This window comes from Diorhabda carinulata, chromosome X (genome assembly GCF_026250575.1).
Source record: "Diorhabda carinulata isolate Delta chromosome X, icDioCari1.1, whole genome shotgun sequence".
Classification (NCBI taxonomy): Eukaryota; Metazoa; Arthropoda; class Insecta; order Coleoptera; family Chrysomelidae; genus Diorhabda; species Diorhabda carinulata.
This window is the reverse complement of record NC_079472.1, coordinates 19,664,096-19,690,823: the sequence shown is the minus strand read 5'-3', so window position 1 is coordinate 19,690,823 and position 26,728 is coordinate 19,664,096. Positions and strand designations below refer to the sequence as shown.

The following is a 26,728-nucleotide window of genomic DNA, read 5'->3' as shown; positions in this document are numbered from 1 at the left end:
ATAAAATGCAAATCTCGAATTCCTTACTTAACAATTGATTAGAAAAATAAAACTCTAGACTAGAAAATTAGTTTACATTAAAATTTACAGTAAAAGAGAGTAATAAATTTCCAAATTTTTCAACCATTCAAATAACAACATCCTCCAGATACTGACAGATGAAACCAAAAATACTTCATAAAATCAATACACCGATTGTAATAAATAATGAAAATAATTTATTATAAATTCAGTTTAAAACACTTATAAGATCGGCATTTTCTTCACGATCCAATACAACTTCGAATAACTTATTACTGATCTTCGATTTGATGTTCCTTTGATTATACAATTGATCCAATAAATCATCTTCATCGACATACCCAATCACAATATTTTTATATTTGTCCAAAATGGCCATCCTATGTGCTTCGAATTGTTTCAAAATTTCCACGCTTGGACCTTCATATTTACCAACAGCAAAAGGGGAAACAGATTCTGTAATCACCAGATAAACTCCTTGTACCCCTTTGGCGATATATTCCCCAATAAGAATTTGCGGATCTTTAGGAAGACATCTACCCAAAAGGTAATCGAAATATGAGGGACAGGGCCATCCGTAGAAACCTTTTACTGTGTTTATCGATTCTGCATAGTACAAAGGAGCTCGATGGTGATTGCACGCAAAATATCCTGTAAAAATGAAACTATTTATTTTATTATTACCGATTTCAATAATGACTTACTAATTTGTGCCCAACATCCTGGCTGGAAAACACCACCATTAACATAAAAATCAACATGGCCACTTTCTTCAACTTTCCCTTGAAAAAAAGCATTAGTGTGATAAACGTCGACGAATTCTGCGTCTGTTTTATCAAGTTTACTATCTAAATCCCACGTCGTGAAACCAGGAAGAGCTGGATCAAGACCCGTTATTCTTGGTACCCGATACGGGCGAAGCGCTATCGCCATATAATTTGTAACATGGGCTCCTAGAAATTAAGTACAAGAAGGTTATAAAACAGTTTATAAACAATATCTCACTATTGATCTGCCTTTGTATTTCAGTCATTTTTGGATAAATATCTTGTCATTTGAAAACGTTTCAAATCATTTATGGCAGATATGTTAACATGAAAAGAGATTCTTTCAGTTATATTATGCAGATATGAATATTGAACACTAGGTCATTGTCAAAAGTAAATTGGGAAAATGTAGATATTCTGTTTTTTTTTTCGCTTAGTAGATAAATTTTGTTGATATAAGGAAAAGTGTGCCATATCATCAAGAGCAAAAAAAGTGGTGTTATATGGACGTTGACCATGTATAGCAATAGCAATACAGCTAGCCATATATCTTCCTGGTCGAAGGTTTTTCGTTGGACATCAAGCCGCATCAGAGCTTCCTTTGACATTCCAAACAGACAATCTAAGGAAAGGAAATTTGTACCATAAGAATGGGTTTCATTGCCCTTGTTTGTTGTTGATTGTTTCTATGGTGTAATGTGCCTCGTGCTACCAGATGTTGTCGGGAAATAGTAAATCCTTATTTTAGAGTATGCCAAGGTGTTTAGGTTTGAAACGCTGTTTGAAACGGCAATGCCCTTGTTCAAGTAGTCAGTTCAAGGCCTCTTTCGCCCCAAATCAACCTTACCTTTCCAGCCGATGGCGAGGTCTTCAACTATTTCGTTTTAGAGGATCCCAACTTTTTCACGCCATACTGTGGTCTTTCAATTGTGATAAATCCAGGTTTCATCAACGGTTGACAATGTGAGAATGCGTCGCCAAGTGATATAAGTTATCTTGGTACCTATCACATACACATTTGGAGAATTTGAGAGGTAAAGTCATGACCAATGTTTAAGGGAGACCTCATCTATAGTGACTCAATTTTTCTGCTGTAAACGTCCCTTAAGCCTCTCTGTCAGTGGTTAGAGTTGGCGATCCCGAACTCCTTTTTGTATTAAGGTCATTCGGCACGTTTTAAACATAAAACGCATTGTGGCATAAGTCTACGGTGGATTTACGTTGTTGCTAAACGAAAATCGTCGCTATCGTGTTTCAATTTCCTATACGTGATCAGATGCTCGCCAATGCAACGCATACTCATGTGACCACCGTCTTAAATTAGTTTAATGAAGTTGTAGACTACAGAGTGTATGTGATTTTTGTTCTACCATGTCCTTATAGTCAATGGCATGATTTTTAAATAAGCTTTTGGTGTGTAAGTATATTAAACAAACAATGTTTGATGACTTAACTCCCGATACTTCTTCTTATTTCGTGTATTAGGCGGAATCGCCTGTTTTATCTTCGACATCCTTGCCTCCTATCCTGCTTCAAGGTTGTCGCTCAAACTTTTTCTGGGTCGGCTGGTACTCCTTCGGTCCAATGGGGATTTATCGCGCGCTATCTTGAACCAGTCTGTTATCTTATGTGCTCGTTCCATTCTTTTTTTCTTGATAGAACCCATTTGTTGACGTCATCTATTTTGCACAAACTTTGCCTGCATGCCCTATCGGTGGATGGAGGAGGATTTTTGGGTTAGGTTAGCTCCTGCCTAAGGTAAAAACAGAAATTGCTCAAAGAACCGATACTTTGCCTCGATACATATCTAATTTATTTTTTTCATCGCAGGTGTAGCAACAATTGATGAATTGTAATAATTGAAAAGAAGCATGCGAAGCAATTCGTTCGCATTCTCTCCCGAAACCCGAAACTTTTTTTCGATAATCACTAGGCCTTCAGGTACCGATCTACCCTCAAATGAAAGCTAATTGAATTCACTACAACTTCATTTCATATAATAGTTTACGTAGGATACGTATTTCCGATGATATTTCACAAAATAAGTAGAAATTTCTAAAAAAAATTACTTTTATGTGGTCTACTTTTTTATTATACATTGACAACTAATAGCTGTTTACAACTTGTTATTGTCTCTATAATTATAGCAAATATTTATATCTACAAATAAAGTAGCTGATTAATTTCATTTTTAGTTTGTTAGAGTTTTGAAGTTACTCCAAAATCAGACATTATAATAATCATGTTCAGAGTTCTAGATAGAATACTTAAATTATCTCTAATGTAGCTTTGAAAGAACGCAGCTCTTACCTAAACTAAATCCTAAAACGTGTATATCAGTATTTCCTAATTCTAGAAGTCTTTCAACTAATTGAGCAGTACAAGTACCTACATGGCGGATGTTAATAACAGCTCCCAAATAACAAGGAGACTGATTCAAAGGACTCCAATCAACAGTAAAAATATTGAAGTCTTTTGTTCTCAAATATTCTGAAACAGAAAATGATTAGTGGGTCTTCATACAATATTGTTCTGTATTCTTTATCAAAATATATTTTGACAAAGGTCAAACTAGGTTGAAACGATAGTTTTCTACCTGTTTTAGAAATGAATCACAAGACAATAAAAATAAAATCAATTTGCTAACAAGAACATATAAAAGGGTCTAAGAAAGAAAAAACTGAAGAAATTTACTAGGTATTTTGTTTTTATCCTTCGTTTCTTGTCTTTCCTCCATCTTACCAATGTTTCCTATCTTATACATTGATTCCTTTCAACCATCTATCCAATAGTTTTTGATTCATTTCTTATGGTAATATATGGTTCATTCACTGGAATTTGGCTTTTTATATGTTCATGGTGGTCTTATTTTATTTATTGGCCTTTGTGTTATATCAAAGGGAAATTGCTCAGCATGAAGTGTTAATTGATACAGTTAGTTTAACATGGGCTTTAAACTACTAAAGCATGGTTTTAATGAAGACGCATTAAATTACATTGTATGTATGTATAGATATTGCGTTACCACATACACTGCGGGATTCCTCCCTTCTTCCTGCGATTCTGGGGAACACATTATTTAGAGCTGACCTGATAGTCCCATTCCTTTTGGAAAATTCAAAATGTAGAATGGTTCTAACTTCCATAGATTGTCGTCTTCTATTTCATACGCTTCCAGGTGTTTCGTCCTCTGTGCAACAAAATCTTCACGGCGCATTATCTAGCTCCTTTAGGTATCCATTGAGGCGACATTGCCCCAATAGGACTCCTTTTAGTGTTCGGATATTATTATTTCTTAGGTTGATACATTCAGCAGATCTACCCTGTTTACAGTTTCCCAGAAGAGCCTTTGTCTGTTTCAGCCCCTATAGGTTATACAAATAATTTGTTTGCTCCTACCTAGCCTAGCTCTTTTCTAGGCATTCCCAAACGAGTTTGGAGTTTATGATATTGGAACTTAGAGCTCTAATGGCTGCTTGGTTGGATGATGATCAATTCTTTGCGATAGTTCCTCTCTAGATTGAACATGAATTTCTTTATTTTCACTTCATCATCCTGAGCCATGTCCTTAGTTTGATCATTATTTTTTCTTTGGTGATTTCGTTTCTGAATAATTCTATCTAAAGTTTTTTCTGGCACTCTTTCCAGTACTATGTGGAGAGGTGACTAATTAAGAATCACTTCTAGCGCACCTGTTGGGTATGATTTCATGGCCCCGGTTGCACATATAAAGCTAGTCTTTGTACCTTCGAGAAAAAGTTCTTCTTGGTATTCAGACTAGTTCTAGTAACCTAAACTAGTGCCCCATATGTGATGATTGGTATCACAATTGCAGTGGAATCTTTGGGTTACAACCCCAGTTCCTCTTTGCGAAATTTCTACACACCATCAGGGCTCGATTATATTAGATGAGATCATAGTTTTATCGAAGTGCAGTTGCTTAGCATGGACTGTACACTACCAAAGATCTTTTAGCATGGTTTCATTGGACGAGTATAGGCTTAGATTAGGTGAGCTATGGAGTGGAAGCCGTTAATAGAGTTAGCTAACATTTTATAAAGAGGTCAATGAACTGCCTTGCACTCACAGAGGAGGTATTCGGTTATTTTGTTTTTGTCTACAGATACGACAGCCCTTGGAAGCTTTTATGTTCTTTTGGTGATAATTTATCGAATAGTATCCATTAAATATACCAGTACTCTTCTTAGTTCACCTTCGCTTTATAAAAGTGCTCAGTTAGTAGAATTTAAAAAAATCTGTTTTAGAAATGAGGTGTTTACCAAAGTTTTTGTTTCCACGTTTTTATGATCATGGCTTGATGAGTTTTTGCAAAACTTATAAAAGGTTGTAGTTCTATAAAAAAGTAAGCATTACTCGACATAAAAACAGCTGTAATTCCAACTATAAGGAAGAATATATCACAAGTTAGTTGAGTAGAGAAGTGTGTGAATAAATTAGGACTCGGCAGCAATACCGTTTGTTTAAATTCATCCCGTCCATTAATAAGAAAACATTCTTATAAAAACGTGTATGATACTTACCGTTTCTTATTTCTACTAAAGCACTTATGTTCATGTTGGAATTATATCCGTGTATAATTATTTTTGTTGGCTTAGTCGCATCGAATAAAGTACTGTTTAAATTCGAAACCAATCTACTCGATCCGACCAATATCGGTACAGGATATTCTGGATTTTCTTTCGTGAACAAGAAAAATGTGACGTCTGGATCTGGACATACCCTACAATAATAAACCCTACATTTTTCAATTTCTTATCGACATAAAATAATTTCTCATTATTATGTTTTATATGTAAATCTATTGCTTCAATTGGTGGAGTAATAAAATTTCATTGAAATTCCTGCTTTGTAAAGATAGACCACTCTGTAACCTATCATTAGGTACCTTTAGAATAAATAGTCACGGATATAGTCGTTTTCCTCTGGTTTGATTAAATGAAGCTACCAATATAGTACCAAAGTATGATTAATTGATTATTTTCCTCGAGAGCTAGAGCTCCCATAAGAGAAAACTTTAACGTTGAAACGGGGTTTTGAGCTTAGTTTTAGATCAATCCCACTAGCAAGAACTAAGCAGGTTGAGTATCTAGGCCTTCTAATAGACTACAAACTCTCATGGTAAACACATATAAACAGTATCTGCAGGAAGATAGTACCGGCAGTTGGAATGTTTGGGGGAGCCTCCACCATTTTGTCTTCCAAACACTTACTAACATTATACTACTCATTTATCCATTCCCACCTCTCATACCTGACACTAGTGCGCTGCCACACATCTTCATCCATTCAATGTTCTGCAAAACAAAGTCTTTGGTTTGCTTCATCTTCATCTCAGATCGGGCTTATACCTCCCAAACGGAATTTTAAATGTGTAATCTGAAATACAGCAAGCAGCCAACTTCATACACAGATGTCAAAGGAGAGAGGTACACTCCACAATCTCCTTTAATGTGGTTAGGGATATTTACCATAACAGTGTCATATCAGCAGACCATCTACGAACCACAACAGCAAGAACTAGAATGCGCCAAAGGTCAATTGCATTTCAAGGACTAAGGTACTACAAAGTGGAAGTTTAAAGTGGAACTTCGAAAGCTGATTCAGCAAAACTTTTTTAAAAGCTTGTCATTAGAGGACACTGTACAATATTGTTTAAAATGCTCTAATTTAATTTCACGTTTAAGTCCCGTATGGCACTATCTGTCCTCCGGGTACTATATGCTAAGAAATTATGGATGTTTTCGTTTTTGTAAATGTTTGTTTTGTAATAAAGGATTATTATTATTATTATTATTATTATTATTATCTTGGGTACTTAAATGAAAAAGCAAAGTTAAGGACTGTGAACGCAATACTGTTCAACTTATATAAAATATTATCGTTATATTTTTTAAATCATCACGTGACGACAAAGTTATACTTGTAAACAACTACAGAATCTGCTGTTAAAACACAAGACTAATTCATCTCAGTAGGTTAGGTTTGATACGGTTAAACACCCGTTTGTTTACAAATGAAAACATATTTTTTGTTTCCAAAACTATCTTAAACAAGACGCGAAATAATCAGATGGATGAGAGCCACAATATGTTTTTCATTTAAAAAATGCATGACAATGACAAACCGTCAAGCTGAAGGGTGTGCTCAGATGTTGATTACATCACCCATTATGTCCATAACTTCGAAAAGATAGTACGAATTTACTTTTTCTTGTAATTTTGAACTGTTCCAATTTTATTCTTTTATATTTTTTTATATAGTATGAACATTAGTATTTGAATCAAAATATAAAAAGTCGGTTTTTTTCACGAAAATATGAAAACAATTTCTGGCAATAGTAACAAAATACAAAGCAAAAAATATTGGTAAGTTTGTGGATAATACTTCTTCTCATATACTGTTGATGTACTTACGGATTATATACTATTCGACAACTTCCAAAACTGATTGCTTGTCGAAATTGTGTACCACCTACAGCATTGGTAATTAATCTGAATGGCAGTGGAAAATTTTGATAATCAATTTTGTCTGGTACTATCTGACTCATTGCATCTGAAATAGGAAAAGACATACATTCTGTATTACTTAAATATGTTGTTTGTGTTTATATTTTAGACAAATGAAAAAGGATTCTAAACAATTCATCTATCATTAACAGGACAACCAAACTGCATAGAAAACTGGTTTATAGAGAAGAGATTCAGGGTGGATGCGAAGGGGAAGCTCGCTCTTTGAACCCGTCCTAGCGGCACTGAAAACGAATATTAAGTATATCCGCCAGGCGCTCTTGATGGTAATTTCTAGATCCTCAACCAAGCAAGCAGAAATAAATATTAACAACGTCCTTCCCATTTGTATTAATTATAATCTAAACTAAAATGGAGATAAATTATCACTAGGTACAATGTGCTCTGAATTTTTTTCTAAATCTCAAATTGTGAACCAACATTTGTAACTAAAGATTGAAAAGGCGAAATTGAAACTCATATCTAAGAACTTCGATTCCTTTAAGGAATTGTAGAGTTGAGGAACAGTTGGTGCTACAGGTAAGTTTCTAATAATCTAATAATCTTCTATAAAATATCAAAAAACCTACGCCAAACAATCTGCTGCGGCGAAGAGATTGTGGACTCTCTTCTATCTTTTATTGGAGAAGCAAGATTGCATTCAATGGCTAACATCATATTTTGGGGAGAATTTAATCCTTCGTTAGCAACCTTGATATTTGACAGTCAAATATGATGAATCCTCATCCCAACACGAAGAGAAAATTTTAAATTTAATACGGGACCGAACAGTAAATGGAATTAAATTGGTTCAAATGATTATACTATGTTTACAACAACTAGATTTGGATTCTAATGATGGATGTACAACAAATACTCCTGAAGCTGTAGTTACTTTTTGACATAATAATTCCCAATTTAAAATTATTTCAATTTAGAAACATTGCACAAACAGTAACCCCGACAGAGATACAATCTCTTGTGTGTAACTTAACTCACTCCCGGTACGAACCATTAGGATCTGTTAGTCATTTAGTTGAAGGATACAAAAAGCGTTCCTTATTTTTACCCCCCATTAATGTGTCCTCTCAGATTACCAAATTTCTGCCTTATATTAATGTGACTGTGAAGAATCATAAATTCAGCTACTTAAAACCAAGGTTTATTATACTCGTATTCATTAAGATTTATGGTACACGATCTTGATGGAGACCCACATCAAGTTCCATTGAGGTATCAAGTTACGTACTTTATTTGTATTGATGTTACTCGAACGACCAAAGATGATTATAGCTTTTCATACGATAGGATTTTTCAGTAAGCGGTCATCATTGGCTAGTACAAAGATACATTACAATGATTATTGGGACGTTAAATACGTCTTTAATAATTAATTGGAACAAATGATAAAGAAAATATTTCACTACCCTTGCCTATAGGAAACTTTACAAATATGCACATTTTATGTTGCAGTTATGTGAAATATTTTTATTTATCAGTTTTTTATAATATTGGAAGTATTTTTTTTCAATTGCAATGGTTTAGGTGCTAAATCATTACCAATCCCTCCTTGTCTGACCTCTAGATACGCCCCTGAAGGTCCATGGCATTACTGTTATTCGATTGTCATTATATAACTTTGAACTGAATCCTATCGAGCTTATTTGGATACAAATGGAAGGACATGTGGCTAGAATTACCCAAAATTGAAAAAAACTTACAAAAATCTATGTATGTCTACTAAACGGAAGGATGGAGGATATTGAATTTCAATTAGTTTCTCATAACATTCTAAATGTTATTTCCAATTCAAAATCGATTATCAAAATTTTATACAATATAATTGTGTCATAAAAAGTTGTGTCAAACACTGTTCACTTCATTAACTCTAGAAAACATAAAGGTTAGTGAAAAACGAGTTGTGTAAAACAAAAAAATCTTATGGACGCAGCGAGAATTGCCCAACCAACTGAAACAGTCATAGTGTCTTATTCTAGGTCGTGTTTACTTTTTTTAAATTTCGTCGTATTGATATTGACCAGCAAAACTTTAATGCCAATTGTAGCATAAATGACTGATTGAGAAAGACATTTTCAAAAAATGCAAATAATCTCTCTATTGCTGATTCCTTTTAAAACATTTTTTTAAAGTTCTAGCAATACTATGAAAATAGAATAAATTTTCATTTTACTTCTTAGGCCTTTTTATGTTCGTGATTATAAGTCTCGACTTTAGATCTCCTTTCTATTGAAAGCAGTTTAAAATAACATGTAAAATTGACGTTTTGACAAAATATATTGATGAAGACCAAAATAGATCGAATCGTCAACATATACATGTTATTCTGAACTGATTTTCATAGACAACAGACCTAAAATTGGGATGAATCGTCACGAAAAAAATAGAATTGTGATTCAAGATGAAGAAGCAAGCCGAAGAAGAATAGGACAAAAAAAAGAATTAATAAAGTAATTATTGGAACTACAAGTTGGATAGATCAGTAGAAATAATGTATTAGTACTTTTTTCATCTATACTGTGTAATAATAATATGTTTATAGTTTAATCTTCTTTCTTCAATCAATTGATAAAGAAGTTTATTGCTTAGTTAGTGGCTACGAAAAGTTTACTATCACTTTTCGGCCCTTAGGCAGCGGTCGGCAAATTTTTTTGCCATGCCACAACGTGCAAAAACGTGATAACGGCGGGCAGTACTTATAAGATAACTTAATAGACGCTTACGTAGTTATTTCTTGAGGGTAGGCACTATAAGTGATGTTAAAACAATGAAAACAAGATGGGGGGAAAACAAAAACTATTTTATAACAAAGACAAAGACAAAGAGGATATGTTTGAGATGCTATTTTTCGCATGTTAATTTTCATGTTTGTTGTTGGAAGTCTTAGAACAGCGCGAAGCACAAAAAAAATTAAATAGACATGAACTAACTAGCCCCCATAAGCACAGCAAATGTACTGTGCTCAAGTCATACTGATACAAAAGATGGGAAAACCAGATGAGAAAATGAAGGCCGATCAGTGTTTTATCAACCAAACTATTTGAAAAGTGATTACTGGAGTAACCTGAAACAAATCTAAGAACTAAGCAATTAATAACTGGTCACCAGATTACTTGGCTTCAGATTACAATAAATCATTTAAAAATAAAGAATACTACTTTGCTGCCTTTCTGGATATAGTACAGGCCTTTGACAAGTTATAACGTGGTTCACAATATAAGATCAAAAATTCTTCCACATAACTATTTCTTTATCTTTAATCTACAAGATTAGCATTCCTAGACCAAATTACAGCCTTGTAACCAGAAAGCGTACAGTGATCAATGCAACTGATATCATTTATAACAATATAAGTACTAGTAAAGAAAGAAAAGCACATGTCTAACTGTCACGTGTCATTCCTGATGAAACAAGGATTTATCACTTCATTCTGGAATCATAACGATCATCATCTGAGTGGAATACAGCTGATAAATAACGTTCGAAGCATCCAAAGGCACAACAATTCAGCTGGGTAGGTTATGGAATATCTCCAATAGCGAATGCTACAATAGAGTTGCTGGATTGTTAGAATGCAAGAATCAAGAAAAAAAGACCTCATATGTCGAAGAGAAACCACTGTTTCACCAAGACAATGCACCGATTCACAAGTCGATGGCAATGATTGTTGAATTTAGCGAATTACACTTCGAATTGCTTTATCATCCACCGTATAGTCCAGATCTGACCCCCAGTGACTATTGGGTATCCGTTAATTTCAAAAAAGTTCTAGCCTGTGAGAAATACAGCTCAAATGAAGGAGCAAATGCTGAGACTGAAGTTAATTTTAAGACAAAAGACAAATCGGACATAGAGAAGTTAGAGAAGTATTGCTCTTGAAGGAGATTATATTGATGAATAAAATAGATTTTTGGCAGAAAAATGTGTTTTTCTTAGTTAGTCACACGACTTATTGAGTGATTTCAATGTGGTAATTGTATACTAAAGAAGGAATTATAATTTGAATACAAAACTAAATAATTCACCTCCAATTAATTTCGCGCTACGTCAACTTAAATAAAATGAGTACTTACTTTTAAGTAGAATTATCAAAATAATAATCCACCCCCACATCATCACTCACTTTAATCTATTTACATAATTTGAACATAAAAATCTGTTAAAGGAAACGAACACGAATAACGTTCAATGAAAAAAAATCAGACGGAAGACCAAAGCATTTCGATGATTAGAATTCAAATAGCGTACTTATTATTATTCTTCATAAGTGTGATAAAGTGGCACTGTACTGTTAAATTCTTCAAGAACTCGCTCTATGGAGGACATATGACGAGAAACAAGTCCACCTAAACAGGACAAAAAAATCAACTAAGCAGAATAGTTGCTTCGAAATAGGTTAAATTGTGAGGTAATCTCGGAAGTGTGTAACTCGACAAAGTACCGTGAAGACTTCGAACATTTATGAAACTAATCAAGCTTATCTATTGATTTTACTCAGTTACACACAAAAAAATTATTTTATCAAAATTTCAATGAAAAAAGTAGGGCACGAGCTTTTTAATACGAAAAAAATCGTGGCCTGTAATAAATAAATGAATAGAAGAAAAAAAAAAGAAAAACGCATCCTATTTCTTGTAGATGTAAATTTGATTCCCACAATCAATTTTGATGCTTACCTCGTACCAAAAAGTTTTTAATAGTGAAATTTTGAATACTATCGAAAAGAATGAGATTTAGTATCTATTTTTAGAATGAGAGAGTAATAAAATGATGAAATATTCGTAGTACATAGGCGTATCACTTATTTCAGTAGACAGTTTCAAGTTATAACCGGAATATATTCATATGAAATAAAATTTGTATAATAATATCATTTTTAAACAGCTAAAGGTAAAAAAATTTAAGTTTTTCCACAAGGTGTGTTAAGAACATTTTGTCATGCTGGTTATATAGGTATAAGGGTTCAAACTTCGATTTTTAAACAACCTTCAAAGAGAATAATTATAATATAAAAAAACACCAGTATAAAGAAAGCTACTTCTTTTAAATCAGAATCGGAATTTTTGAACCAATATATACAATGAATGGGTCGACCATCAGTAACATTGTCCTACTTCCATATTCTCTCTTCCTTAATCATATGATTACCTGCCTATGTTGGAGATCTAACCACCGTCTTCTTACGATCTTCTGCAATTTCATATTTTCTAAATTTCTCTTCATGAAGAGAACATGAATAATACGGTTCTTTTCTCACAGAACCGGAACTTAATATTTTTTGACTTTAGCAAATTCTGTAAATCTGTTTTCACCCACTAGTCTTTGTATTATCCATTACTAATAAACAGTTCTAAGGAAGAAGATCTATCATTTGTTCGAATCATTCTTCAAAGACATCAATATTGATGTCCTCTTGGTAGTTACGGGTACATGCAATGGTCATTAACCACCTTGAGAAAACCTTTTAAACTAGCTATGTTTACTATATCAGTCTGCGCCCCTTTCCTGTTGGTGGTTTTAAGCCTGTGGGTAAATTATTTGAAAAAGCAGGTCTTTGAGTTGCAACAATTTCATCTTGTAAAAATTTTTTTGGTGTATTGTCTATGTTTCATCTGAATGAAATATATATCCTCTTTAGTTTCTCATTTCTTTTACAGTCTGTAAGTAATTTCTTCTCTATACTACAATATCGTTTCTTTTTATCAAAATAAACTTTCTGGAATGCTTTTTTCAACGAAAACTATTTCTTTTAAAAGTTTCTATAGTGAGCCTCGCCTCAGCTCAGGAGCATCCTTATCATCTAGAACGGGGACTGTCGGAAATTCTTTTCTAAAGAAGTACGCATGTACTTTCCTTCAAAGTCTTTCTTCTAAATGATTTTCTATTAGAAATTTTGATTTCCCTAGAGCTTTACGTGCTGTTTGAAATTCGCCACATTTCTATTCTCTTATAACTGTTTCAATCGTAGATTTCCCAAAACCAAGCGTACTACTAATTAATTCCACTAAGTCATCAACACTTTTACATAAATGTTTGTCTGTAAATGATTCAAAACAATTAAATTTTTCTATTTTTTCATGAACTATTAAGGGACCGATTTTTGGTGTTTACGCCTTCCAAATTTTCCACTGTCATACTAGAATTCAAAATAAATTCACATTGCAAGTTAACAACAAACTAAATTGTTAAGAATACACAAATTTAACTTCCTCACTATATAAAAAAAACCTAAAATCGTATTTTCGGGGAAATTTGTTGGGAAGACTGGAAATTCGAAGAAAACAAAATTTCTAGCTTTTCTTGGCAAGTAAGTACTTTTAACAGCCCATACCTTTTTCTATTGTTCTCTATAGCTCTTGGTTATCAAAGACCAATGACAGCGCGAAAACTCTAAAGGCCGCTTGACTTAGTAGTGCAAACCAACTTGCAAGAAATTGCATGCAATTTTTCCAAAAGTCAAAATATTTCATAGATTAATATTTCACATCGTTTGACATTATGTCAGTCTCTTACCACTGGATTATATCTGGCCCTAACAAAAATTCAATAAGAAAATTAAGCAAATCCCTAACCTCAAACTTTATTTAACATTTTTGGGCAGTTCAAAAATGGAAAGCTTAGTGAAATGAACAAGAAAAAAGTGGTCAGTGAATAACTGACAATAATGATATCTGCCGCTGTCTCGCTTTTGGAGCCCGATGGACAGGTTGGTTGTTACACTAAGAGCTATTAGACACGCAATAAAAGATGTACCGAATCGATTATTTTGCAAATGCGAGATATTGCTTGAAACGATTAGCTGAACTTTATCTGTGCACGCTTTTGATCATGAAATATTGCGTCTTGCATTGCATTGAAAGTTGTATTGCATTATGTCAAGCGGCCTTAACAGTAGATAATAGATGAGATCAACATTTAAAGCTACGTTATTGGCAACATCGCCTTTTGTAAAATAATTTCAGTTTCATAAACCTGCTACGTGCTTTTGAAAACCGCTTCTTTAGAGGTGCATCTTTCAAAGCACTAATGAATCTTTCATAAACGTTAAAATAAAGTCGGTCACACATTTTTTACCAGCTCATTAGGGGAATAAATTTGTTTTGTTAGTGTATAAATAACGGTTTTCATAATTTTGTTCAATAAATAACGATTTAATTAATTTATAATATATGTTTTTTTAATACTGAGAAATTAAAATTGGAATAATCTGTTAGATTTGTATAAATATGGAATAAAATTTGTATTCTTGATGTGGTATTGGCCTACAGGTACATTAAGCGTTCGATCTCCCTTATAAATATTCAAAATTTGACTTCTGTTCCTATAAATAAATTCATAAACGCAATTTTTCATGTGATTATTTATAGTTTAGCAGATTTTAATAACCATATTTTTTGCCAAAAAACCGTTTTCTACACAAATTTATTGTTCACACGACAAAAAAAATAGTTTAGCCAAATTTCAAATATACGTTTATCTACAAGTCGTATAGTCAAATAGGTAGGAATTAATCAAGTAGTAGACTGAAGGGGTAGATTAAAATAATTATCGCGAATACGGTAGAGAGAAGTTTTTTGTAGCGTAGCTGTAGCGTTTCGCGTATTTATTTATACTCTTTATTTGTGGGGTGAATTAACACTGACTCTTACGTTCTTAATTTATTTACGCACTATACCTATTTATAATAACTCACTTATTGATCTATTCAATACGACTATTTATTTAAAACTTACTAACTGCGTTTACACAAATCATTTATATTCCTTAATAAAATACTACAAAGTTCTAGAACAAAAAGAAATAAAATTATAAGAAATACTATAAATAAACCGCCTGTTATAATAAAAAATTCTAAAAGGAAACATCAAAGACGCTTCCACCATTTATAAAAAATGTGAAAGACGACGTGTCAATTCGCCGAATTTTGAAATTCCATTGAAGCTGAACAGGGTCAGCCTAAGGACCTATTTCACGAGCTTGTTCGTAACAAATTTAAGTTGAGAAGTACACAACTGAACAGTGTTATAGTCTTCAATTTACACACTTACAAGGTTCAATTGACCCCCAAGAACTGAAACTTACTGACTATTTTAAGAATAACACGAGTGGTTGGTTGGACATCAGTAGCGAATAGTGACTTTACGACAAAAATCATATACCACGATGAGGCACATTTTCTTCTCAGTGGATTCATTAATAAGCAGAATTGCCGCCTTTGAGCAAATGAGAATCCACGAGTGATTCTTAAGAAGCTTAAGCGTTCACTGTATGCTGGAGTCAATGATTTAGCAGCTTCACAAGGTCATACTTCTTTGAAAAGAAGGTCGACCAAAAGCTACCTTGAATGGTGTTCGTATCGCGGATGATAGCGGACTTTTTATGACCAAGAACTGAAGATATTGAACTGGTAAATAGTTGACTCACTTACCACGAAGTCAATGTCACCATTATGTAATTTGACAACGTTATGCTTAGTTTTTAGTATTATTTGAAAGAGAAGTTAACGTCAATCAGTTAAGAACTATTCAAGATCTAGACAATGAGATATTTCGAAACATTAACGAGAGTACTTGAATTTACTGTGGCGAGTGATGTCAAAAAGTCAAATAAGTCGAATAAGACAGGATTTCGATTGATAGACTATTGGCTATGTTTGTATCACTAAATGCCGAACAAAACATCTGAGCTAATGATTGTCCTAATCGTTTTGCTTACGATGGTTAGCCTTGAGATCTTTCTTTCTATTGGTGATATTTTCCTGTACATAGTTCCTTTAATGATGAAGGGTGGTATGTTATACCTTTTCTGATTTTCCATGATGTCATAAATCCGACTCATTTTGCTTGAACCGCCTCAATTAGGCATGGGAAATGTTTAATTAATGATATCCCTGGCTGTAAAAGTTTTTTGCCTTCCTGAACACCTTTCTACCGATACAACCACGTTTGAATTCAGCAATCCAAAATTTCACGATTGTAAATGATGGTTCCCGAATATTCCTTTTTCATTTGCGTAGGCGACTCATCTTTCAAAAACAAATATTTAATGATCTTTCGCTATTCATTTTATTCATTTTCAGAAAAATCCTCAAAATTGACGTTTACGACAGTCAAACAGAAGCTAAGCATAAAAAATGGATGAAATTCCAAGAAGAATCTCTCAATACATGGGTGAATATATATACATTGATAATGAGGTCGGAAACTTTACAGACAATCCTTGTATGCTATTTTAGAGTAGATTAAATATGGAGCCTTCTCTCACAAACGGAAAATACAAATCAAACTTTAATTATATGAAACTACCGTTTGTAGAATCGTTACTATCAGGAAGCAGAAATTCCCAACCGGTTGCGAAAAGAAAAACTATTTTTGTGTAAGTGCTTATTATAGTGTACGTATTTGCAACGACGACGTTTTTGTACAAAGCAGTTCGACTTTTGAGTGTGTGTGAGTGTACTGTGACAGTGTATAAAATAGAAAATATAAAATTATTTAGATTATAGAAAATATTCAAATATACCTTTCGCTTAGTAGAAGTATTTTTGTGGAACATGTTTCGCAAAAACGTCGATTGAAGAGGGTAGAATAACTCTAAATATATTTCTGAACTCGATATGGTATTCGTTATGATTATAAAACTATTCTTTTTATCTTCTTTTAATTGATATTAAAATGTATTGTCCTTTTTGATAGATAAGTAATTTTCTTCATCTTTCTTCTATAGTAGTTCTTAGGCGAGTTCCTTCTTCGATATCTTTAATCATCCTGGCTCTAGGTTGTCACCCCACCTCTTTTCAAATGGATAATGTTTCTAATTTTGTTCAATAAACTTCTTATATTGCTCCTCAGTAAGTTTCAAGTATGCTTTTAAAGATTCGATTGATAAGTGATCTTTTAAGTTGGTAACTTCTTGTAAGTTTGCCTCCGAGTGTGCTAGAGCGAGAAGCGATTTGAATGAATAGGTATTTTTTGTTTTTATTCTGATACGTTCGGCAGCTGCACGTGTCAATGTTTTACTACACCTGCTCTTGGACGTTTTCGCCTCTAAGTACTGACTTGCAGATCTATCATTTTTCTTCTTCTTTGGGTGCCCTCCTTTAACTAAAGTTGGCGATAATCCCAGCAAAGCCATTTCTGTCTCTGGCCCTTCTTATCAGCGTCTTAGAATCTGAGCCGGTCCACTCGCCAATATTCTTCAGCTATGAAGCCTGTCGTCTGTCAGGACCTCGTTTTCCCTCGATTTTCCCTTCGGTTAGAAGCTGCAAAAGTCTGCATTTATCATTTTTGTATATGTGTCCAAGATACGAGTTTTTTCGAGTTTTTATTAATTCTATAAGCTCCCTGTCGGTGCATTTATCTAACATTCGGTGTCAATTATTTGACTCAGTAGTTTAACATGCTTCCATCAGTTTCACCTTTGGGTATATTCGTATGGAAGAATTGAAATACTATTTTTTTATGGTAAAATAGGATAAAAATGGATCAAGGAGTGTGGCGAGACGAGTTGTTACAAGAGCACGGAAAAATGTTGTATAATTAATGTTCTTGAGTAGAACCTAATCTAACCTAACTTAAAAACAATGACCGATGACTAATTCCACTTTCCATATATTGTAATTACCTCCCTCTAACACCTTCCATATAACCAAGTCGATAGGGGGTGGGGGATGATTTTTAGATAATTACCATATTTTTACCTATTTCATTATAAATACAGTTAGGTATACAAATAATTTGTATGTTATGTATGTTATTTCTAAAATTCGATATTTTTTGAGTTTATATACCAAGCTCGTCAGGTTAATCTAACGGTAGATGGTTTAAATTATTGATTTTGAATAAATATAAGTACTTAACCAACACGAGACATTTAAAAAACAATTGAGGTTATTTTTATTTATGTACTTGATAAATAATTTGAGATCGTAGTATTTGAACAAATCCTTAAGATGATTTAGTGACTTTATTTCGTGCTTTTGTTAAATCTGATATTTTAAAATAGTTGCGTAATAAATATTAAAATGTTTACATGATTTTGATTACAAAAAATGTTAAGATCATTTCATTGAGTAATAATTTTAACGATAATGAAATCACGTACCTAGTAATTTTTTTATGAATTCAAAAAGGATATGGAGCATTACTCATACGGAATACACTTATTAATACCAGGACTGTACTTATGCCACTTTATTTGTTTTTAATTTGTCAGACAATTTATCAAAATAAGTTTATAAGATACCTCAAATTTTTTTCAAAAAATCCTGAATATATTTCAATCTTAATTTGACGATTATAAAAACTAAATAAATTTAAACAAAATAATTAAAAAAAATTAAGTTCATCACGCGACATTGACAATTATATAAATAAACGTACTTTTTACTTAGAACTACTATTAAAAATGATTTATGCATCGACATCTCCGATTGTTCAAAAAAGTGTTCAAGACGATTTGAAAAGTTAATAATGGATTGACTTAATACTAAATATTTTCCAAAATCTTCTTCCCGTACATGAAGCTTTCCTCAAATAACTTTAAAATTACAAAAAAATCGCTTACATTCTTGAACGTCAATTAATTTGCTCATATTTCTGATAAAACCTCATACAACTGTCCACTATATATCTCGATATTGATAGCTAGACTATCTGGAATGATTTCGAAGTATATGAAAGCTTCATTATTCCTCTAGACGCGTAAAAGACTACGCTCGAATCGACCTTTCTTTGCGACTGATTCTGGTGATTTTCTAATATCTAACTACTGATTTTCCATGTTCAGGTTGTTTAGATAAATCCATTTTTCATCAAAAGTAACAATGCTTCTAATATAACGATCATCTTTCGGGAGGGCTAGGAGTTGTTAAGATGAGTAAACTAAATGTTTAGTTTGAATCTCGGTTAACTCGTGTGGCACTATTCGACAACTTTTATAAATCTCACCTATTGATTTTAAAATGAGGATGGATGGTATTTTTATAAGGTCTAAGGGAGTTCGCTAATCGGCAAGTACTGGTACTTATAAGTTGGTTTTCTACTAATTCCCTTGTAACCCCAATATCGCAAGCGTCAAATCTTACTATTAAAACGATTATACACACGCTGTACAATTCGCTTATTAACTGTCTTTTCCTTCAATTTCATATATTTTCCTTGCTGTTACGGAAATTTCATATTTATCGCACTTTCACTACACCTGATTTAACAGCTTCTTCAGCGATGCGGCACTTGCTCCCCAACACGGCTTTTTATTTTTTGGTATATTATGGTGCGACTGATTTGGACCAATAACGACGCCGCACCTCGTTTCGTCCGGGATATTCACGTGCTGATCACGCACTGATCATTGTTTTGATTTACTATTTTTCTGCGATAAATAGAATTCATAAAGACAGTTCAAAGTGTTGATTATATGGTGTAAATTGAACGGAAATCTTCAGAAATGAAGATTTTCCATACATGAGACTTGGAATAATAGTCTTACATATGAACTTATAGTGTATATCAAATATTAAGTACTCTAAAATTACTTATGTTTTTTGAGTGTCACTTAATTTGTTCAATAAAGTGTTATATCTTGAATTAACATTATTAAATATTCATAAATATGCCATTAATTGAAATTGGCAATTGGTTTCTAAATTCATTGCACCATTCCATCTATTCTTAATTAAAAAAAAATACATAATAAATATATGTATATATAATAATAATAATAAAAACCATTACTATAATTTCAATTGGAGCTCTTTGCGCAATAATTTCAATTTTAGACAGTACTTGAAGAACCTTTTTAGAATACTTAACAATTCTTGACACTGACAATTATATTTCGAACAGCAAAACAAGGTTTTTGATGAATTAAATTAAATTCTTTTCCCATAGATTCACTGTCTTGCGAATAGTGATGATGTTAATAAGCTTCAATTTATCTTAGTGTACGCAATATATTTTGTGAAATGGAAACTGAATTATTGTGGATTTTAGTGGTTTTGTTGAGTAAGTTTATACAAATTAGTTTGGTTTAAGTTTTAATATAAGTAATTTCTATAAAATATACAGTGAACGGTAAAATCAAAATTATCCGTTAATAAAATGGTTATTGCGGCAACGGATGAATTTTCGTTAAAAATGATTAAAAAAGTCGGTATTTGTGTTTAACATCTATTTAGTGAGGATTACGTTATGGTGATGAATATGGGGACGTTTTGAAATTATTTTGTACAGTTTGGGGAAATTTTTTTATTCCATTTAAATTCAACTATTACTTTTACTATTACTATTTGCTAATTGTGTTTTAAAATAAACGAATTTTTGATATTTTATGCTTAACTTGACAAATCTATATCTGTATATTTATCAACTACATTTTTTATGTCTTCTGTTGTTTCATTTCTTTTGTTGGGTAATTATTCAGTTATAACTGTCAAAACTGCATAATTCGATATATACAGACTACGAGGGTTGCTACTTACGTTTTACAATAGACAAATATAAAAAGATATTTGAAATTGTTTCTATTCCGATTGAAGTACCTCCAAAACATTTGAACGCGATTGAGGTGATTTGAACGCATCAATCGCTTCTCCAGGTGTAAAAAAACGTTGACCTCGCAATTCAATTTTGATCTGCGGGAATAAGAAGAAATCATTGGGTGGCAAGCAAAGACTGTTCGGCGGATGACCCATAAATTCGATGTTTTGACTGTTCAAAAACGTTATGGTCTGAACTGATGCGTGAGAGCTCGCATTGTCTTGGTGAAGAATGATTCGTCTTCTGCGATTGGTTTATAGTGAAAAATGCTAGTGTATCATTCAAAATTGACTGTTCTACGTTTCTCTAATAGAACGGTGACATTTTTAGTAATTCCGAAATAACAGGCGACCATTTGCTTCGAAGTGCTTCGTGCGCGAACAAATTTTGTTGGATTTGGCTCATCTTGAAATACCCATACAGTCAATTGTTGTTTTTTCGGATTCATATGCAAAAATCCATGTTTCGTCATGATCCTTTAGACGTTTTTTGAAGTACCGTGATTGAATTTTTTTAGCATTTCTTTACACTAATCGACACCAGCTCTAACACGAACAAATCTTTTTGACAGCCAAATGTTCATCCCATATTAAATGTATGCGATTGGAACTAATGCACAAGTATGACTCAATCCTACGGTATGTTCACGATATCCCACGGTATGCCAGTGAAACACGTTGACTCGAGATGGTGCTTTATCACTAAAAGTTGAGTTGATCAGCACACTGCAGTTGGTTTATTCCACGCGAAAGTCATAGAAAATCATCGCACGAAAATGTTTTAATTCCATCTTTTGACCAAGATGAATGTTTCAAGTATCTGTAAACAAATCTAATAGCCCTCAATGACAACTTATCAAAAATGTCAAATTTCATGATGGCAATGTCAGATTTGACATATTAACATCAGTGTTATCATATCTCAAAACTTAAGAAACAACCCTCGTATACATTTTGAGGTGCAAGAAGTCATTCGTTTCACGTATGCTCAAAGTAATTACTATCTACAAATATGCACTTTTTTAACAGAAACTTCCACAACTTAAAACCATATTTTGGGATGTTATCAAATAATTGATGAATTGCTTTATCTATATCTCATCATCGGTCATGGAATGTCTTCTCCTTCTCTCTTATTGTGATCATCTTGTGTTCGTTTATTTCCATATTCATTATCTGTAAACTGTGATTGTATATTTTTAAATGTGAGTTCGAGGTTTTTCTCCTCTTCTATATTATTACCATTTTGCATTTGCATGTAGAATAGTTCAATCATAAGCAAGTCTATGAAGCAGGATACAATGTAGAAATAAATCCCACATTTGTATCGAGAGAAGAAACCAGCATATTTATTCTGTGTACATTTTATTTGATAGTCAACTGGAACTACATTAATTAAGGATATCACGTCCTTTTTTATTTCTGTGTCAAGATCAAATGTCAGGATTTGTTTTTGTCCAGGGTTCACCGGCTATTGCCGATTGCAGTACGTGATCTCGATAAAACCAAATCTTCATTTAATACGAGGTAATACGTTAAGAATACTTGAAGAGTTCTCGGTTATGAAACAATTGGAAATTCAAATTAAATATATAACAGTCGTTTTATTTATTTTTTTTATATGGGTAAATATAGATGCACGTCTTTTTTTGCAGATAGCTCACAAAGTATAAAACTACAATTTGGAAACTGTCCAATTCATTTCAAAGAACCTTGCAGTTCCTTCGGTATCAAATTCATTTTATCGATGGGGAAAAGTGAAAATTTAACTTACCACGATTTGGATCCTTATCAACCAGTTCTTCCAGATAATTTTGATTATTTTTTACCCCTGAAAATCGTTGTTCACGGTTATGGTGGAATGAAAGTGGACACGGCTATTACGAATGTGACTGTAGCCTATCAAACCATTGGATATAATATAATAATAGGTAAGAATGATAGACTAGACTAGAAAAGTATTGTTATGTTTATCAAATATCAAGTGAAGATCGTGGTTAAGGCCCTCGTTATACTCTCAGACGTCAGGCGACAAGAGGCGGGCGACACCTGCATCTGTTTTACATTATTTTTAGCTGAACAAATTCAGGAAGCATCGCCCACTACCTGCAACGTTGGAACTATATTTTCATGCCACGTGATTTTAAAAGATGTCGTTTTGAAAGCGTCTAGCAATTTTAGTATTCAACAATAAAGAAGAAGGAAAAACAGAAGTATAGTGTCCTCTATTAACGAAGAACATGAAGAATATGGTGAATTTCACCATCTCTGATTAGAAAACGGAAAACACCTTGAAGGTTTTTCGAATTGTTTGTCGAAATATTTGATTTTATTTCTTCAAGAATCGAAAGAAATCTAAAAAAAGATCCTGTAAGATGGCAATCTCTTATTAGAAGAGGTTATATATAGCATATATCAGTTAAAAAAAATGATTTCCTGTCAGGGAAACCAAACATAACTAGAAAAAAATTGCAGTATCATACTAATGCTCTAATCAAGATTATTATTATATTTGGATAAAGACTTGAATTGACATTATACCGCTTCGTTGTCTTCTTTCTAAAACGTTTATCTTGATTTTCCGTGACAATGGGTGTATGACCGAAAACAAAGTCAATAAAAAAATGTAATCAGCATTATTATCATTTTGCATAAATTGTTAATCAACTGTCTGGTCTTTTGACATGGTTGTGGTTACACCGACACATGAAAATATACTACTGTAAGTATATTTCTCGAAGAAAAATAGTAAACCAAAACATATTCACGCATAGTGCACGTGATCAGGGTTGAAAACGCCAAAGCCAGGACCGCACTCCGCAATTGAGAAATAATTTGCGGTTTCATACAGTAAATTAATAATACAAATTTACAATTTACAAAAATATACAATGTAAACGGGAAGTTTGGAGTGGATATAAAGTAAATGGCTAAAATATGGAACACATTCATTTAAAAATCAGAGTAATATTATAATTTTTTTTTCAATAATATATATCGTCTTATAATACGCTTATTAAAACATTAAAATAAAATCTTCATTTTCTATCTCAATACATTTTCTTATTCATCATCCAGTTCACTCTTCCGAGCTGCAAAATTATCATAGTCAACATGATCGCCAACATCCGATACTATAAGAAGAAGAATATTTCTCATGAAATGACACTGAGCTTCCACTGTCATCATTTATAATAAGGGGCTCAGTTTCACATCAATGACAATGTCTATATTCCACCCTTCCGAAATATTTGTCGTTTTGCAAATGACGTCATCAGCACTCTTGTCATCATTTTCACGAATTTCATTCATAATCACTTGTTTTTCGCTAGTTTTGAAATGAAGCTTTTTAGTTCTCTTCTCAGGCTGAGATCTGTCTCATAATATTCAAGAAAATTACGTAACAGACAAATATAAGCAATCTTATTGCAGTACGATAATACGTTATCGTCTTTGTACTACATCTGATCTAACGGCTTCTTCAGCGATGCGGCGCTCGCACCTCCCACACGGCTTTTTATTTGTGGTATATTATGCTGCCACTGATTTGGATACCGCACCACATTTCGTCCGGGATCTTCACGTGCTGATCACGTATTGATCACTTCATAAGGATATTTTATAATTAGTTAGTTAGTTAGCAATTTACTTATGGAGATAACTTTTAATTTTAATGCCAGTAGAGAAGGTTTGTTACAGAGAAAGGAAATGTAGACACAAAGGAGACCAAGACTGATAAAGGTAGGTATGATAATTATAGGTATCATTCCATCAACACGTTGCAGAGTCCGAATCTGAGTCCTAATTGACATTATATAATACAAGAATTTCGTTATCTTACAGTTTAAATTTCTGATTTCTGTGAACTGGTTTTTTTACACCATTTTGCTTAAAATACATTTCCAAATTCCCTGTTTATAGATCTTCTGGGTTTTATATGACTATCAGAATAACCATTTCATTCCTCAGACACTCTTCAAAACAATGCTCTAGAAATTTTTATATTTCTCAAAATTTTTAATCTTTGCTGTTGTCACCTTCTCTGTAAAAACTACGATTGAGATTTATTATCAGAGTTTGGAGCTAATCAATCAATCAATCAATCAAAGCTAATCCAATTCGTGCAACTTCTTTCTTAATTGCTTACAGCCCGTTGCTAGACAAAAATATTTTTGTTTCAGTTGATTGGGAGCCTCTATCAGCTCTTCCTTGCTACATAACAGCTTATTTGAATACATGGCATGTTGGACAATGTCTGTCAAATTTGGCGATCAACCTTACTCCTTATGGAATAAATCCGCAACTAACTCATATCGTGGGATTCAGTTTAGGAGCACATATAGCTGGATTTGCTGGGACTAACATCAAAAATTCACTTGGTATTTCTTTTATGAGAATAACAGGTAAAGTACACAACATTTATATACATGGATATTGTTTATAGGATGTAGTTCAGTTTATATCTTTATATCCACCCCTTAAATTATGACGAATTCTGTTTTCCACGTCGGCAAAACATGTATATGTTAACGTTTGAAAATTGATTAAAACAACTGTTTTGTTAAATCGTTTCGACATTGCAAAGTTAAATCTTTGACTATTTCAATTGGGATGTCTCGTATTATAACACAATTGGAAGCATAGCTGTAGCATTGATAATTGTTGTGGAATCTCTGCAGGATCTCTATGCTGGAAGTGTTTATATCCATACAGAAATAAGGATGCTCATATACAGTAATATTTTGTTTTCAGTTAATATAAGAGATTTCCTGCGTATAAGCCAACATATTTAGTTTGGTAACATGACTTTGACTCGTTGACTTTAATGCAGTAGTGGTTTAGCCAAACGGAATGTTATTCAGCAGCTAGTTCTTCTAGGTAGATATAGGATGACTGTGAGATGATATAATGTTAGTAACATCAACGAATATTTCTACCGTTAGGCATAAATGAAAGAATTTACTTTTTCTTCATATGTAATAGATTCAATTATTTTTATGTTCAATACACTTTATCTCTGAAATTATTTGTGTTCATAGTTAGACTTGAAGTTAGTGGTGATAGGTTGTTTAAATATTTAACGTATACGAAAATATGAAAATCACCAACTGTATTCTTATATACTGATTCAAACGTTAGTTTATCTTATGTAAGAAGTTGATCAATGTATATATCAATGCTTCATTTAAAAAGCTTCATTGCTTTTAAATTGTACGGCATAGTTTCTTGAAATGCTGTGTTAAATTTGATCAGATCTGCAATCACTAACCTTTTTCGATTGTCATAGGACGTCGAACGTCGCGGTATTACCAATTTTCAGTGGAAATTTTAAATTTCAAACATGATTTACAAGAAATTTTGATTTTTATCACTTCTTTGTGCGTTAATTCCTATATGAAATTAATTTAGTTGTATAAAAGATCCTGATAATTGTTATTGAACTGTTATGAACGATTTACCTCCTTCACTTATAAGCTATTTTTATGCTAAAATGCTAAAAAGTGAAAAAACTGCAAACCTCAGTAACCTATCAATAACCATGCTCATAAGAATTAATAGTAGAAAACCATTTAACTGATCGCATATATCCATCGTTCATATGACTACGACCCGCTATGACTCGATCAGTTTCCGAACAAAAATAAACATGATTCAGGTTAGATTCCGAAAAGTTCTTATGGTTCTTGTGTTTTACTGCAATTAATTTCCGAATACTTAGAAATATTCTTCCATATGATTTATCTAAATGAAGAATAAACCTATATTTATTTGATCTTTGTTTTGGAATCCGCTAACCATGTAAATATTGTTTATTGCTATTTGGAATCCACTGTTCGTGTGATTGTGTCGGAGATTTT

General features: G+C 32.8%; 2 protein-coding genes across 2 annotated transcripts in view; one reads left to right on the top strand and one right to left on the bottom strand.

Annotated features, from left to right (window-relative positions):
- Positions 1-229: 229 nt before the first annotated feature.
- LOC130902360 (lipase member H-A-like) lies at positions 230-21,043 on the bottom strand. The gene is made up of 6 exons (XM_057814455.1): positions 20,814-21,043; positions 7,223-7,361; positions 5,330-5,529; positions 3,099-3,278; positions 726-974; positions 230-672 (listed from the first exon to the last, which is right to left on the bottom strand). Exons 2-6 carry the CDS (start codon positions 7,354-7,356, stop codon positions 230-232), a joined length of 1,206 nt encoding a protein of 401 aa, XP_057670438.1. The 5' UTR covers positions 7,357-7,361; positions 20,814-21,043.
- LOC130901772 (pancreatic lipase-related protein 3-like) overlaps positions 20,266-26,728 on the top strand; it is a 44,450-nt gene continuing 37,987 nt past the window's right edge. Inside the window, exons 1-3 of the mRNA XM_057813362.1 lie at positions 20,266-20,337; positions 22,526-22,801; positions 25,052-25,273. Of these exons, the coding sequence (XP_057669345.1) occupies positions 20,298-20,337; positions 22,526-22,801; positions 25,052-25,273 (538 nt within the window). The 5' untranslated portion in view covers positions 20,266-20,297. The remainder of the gene's footprint in view (positions 20,338-22,525; positions 22,802-25,051; positions 25,274-26,728) is intronic.

Excerpts from the sequence above, each read along its gene's own strand:
- LOC130902360 (XM_057814455.1), bottom strand. The coding sequence starts at position 7,356 with ATGAGTCAGATAGTACCAGACAAAATTGATTATCAAAATTTTCCACTG. Across the intron at positions 3,279-5,329 it reads TTTAGTAGAAATAAGAAACG|AATATTTGAGAACAAAAGAC; the intron begins GTAAGTATCATA and ends TTTCTGTTTCAG. Across the intron at positions 975-3,098 it reads CGTTTTAGGATTTAGTTTAG|GAGCCCATGTTACAAATTAT; the intron begins GTAAGAGCTGCG and ends CTTAATTTCTAG.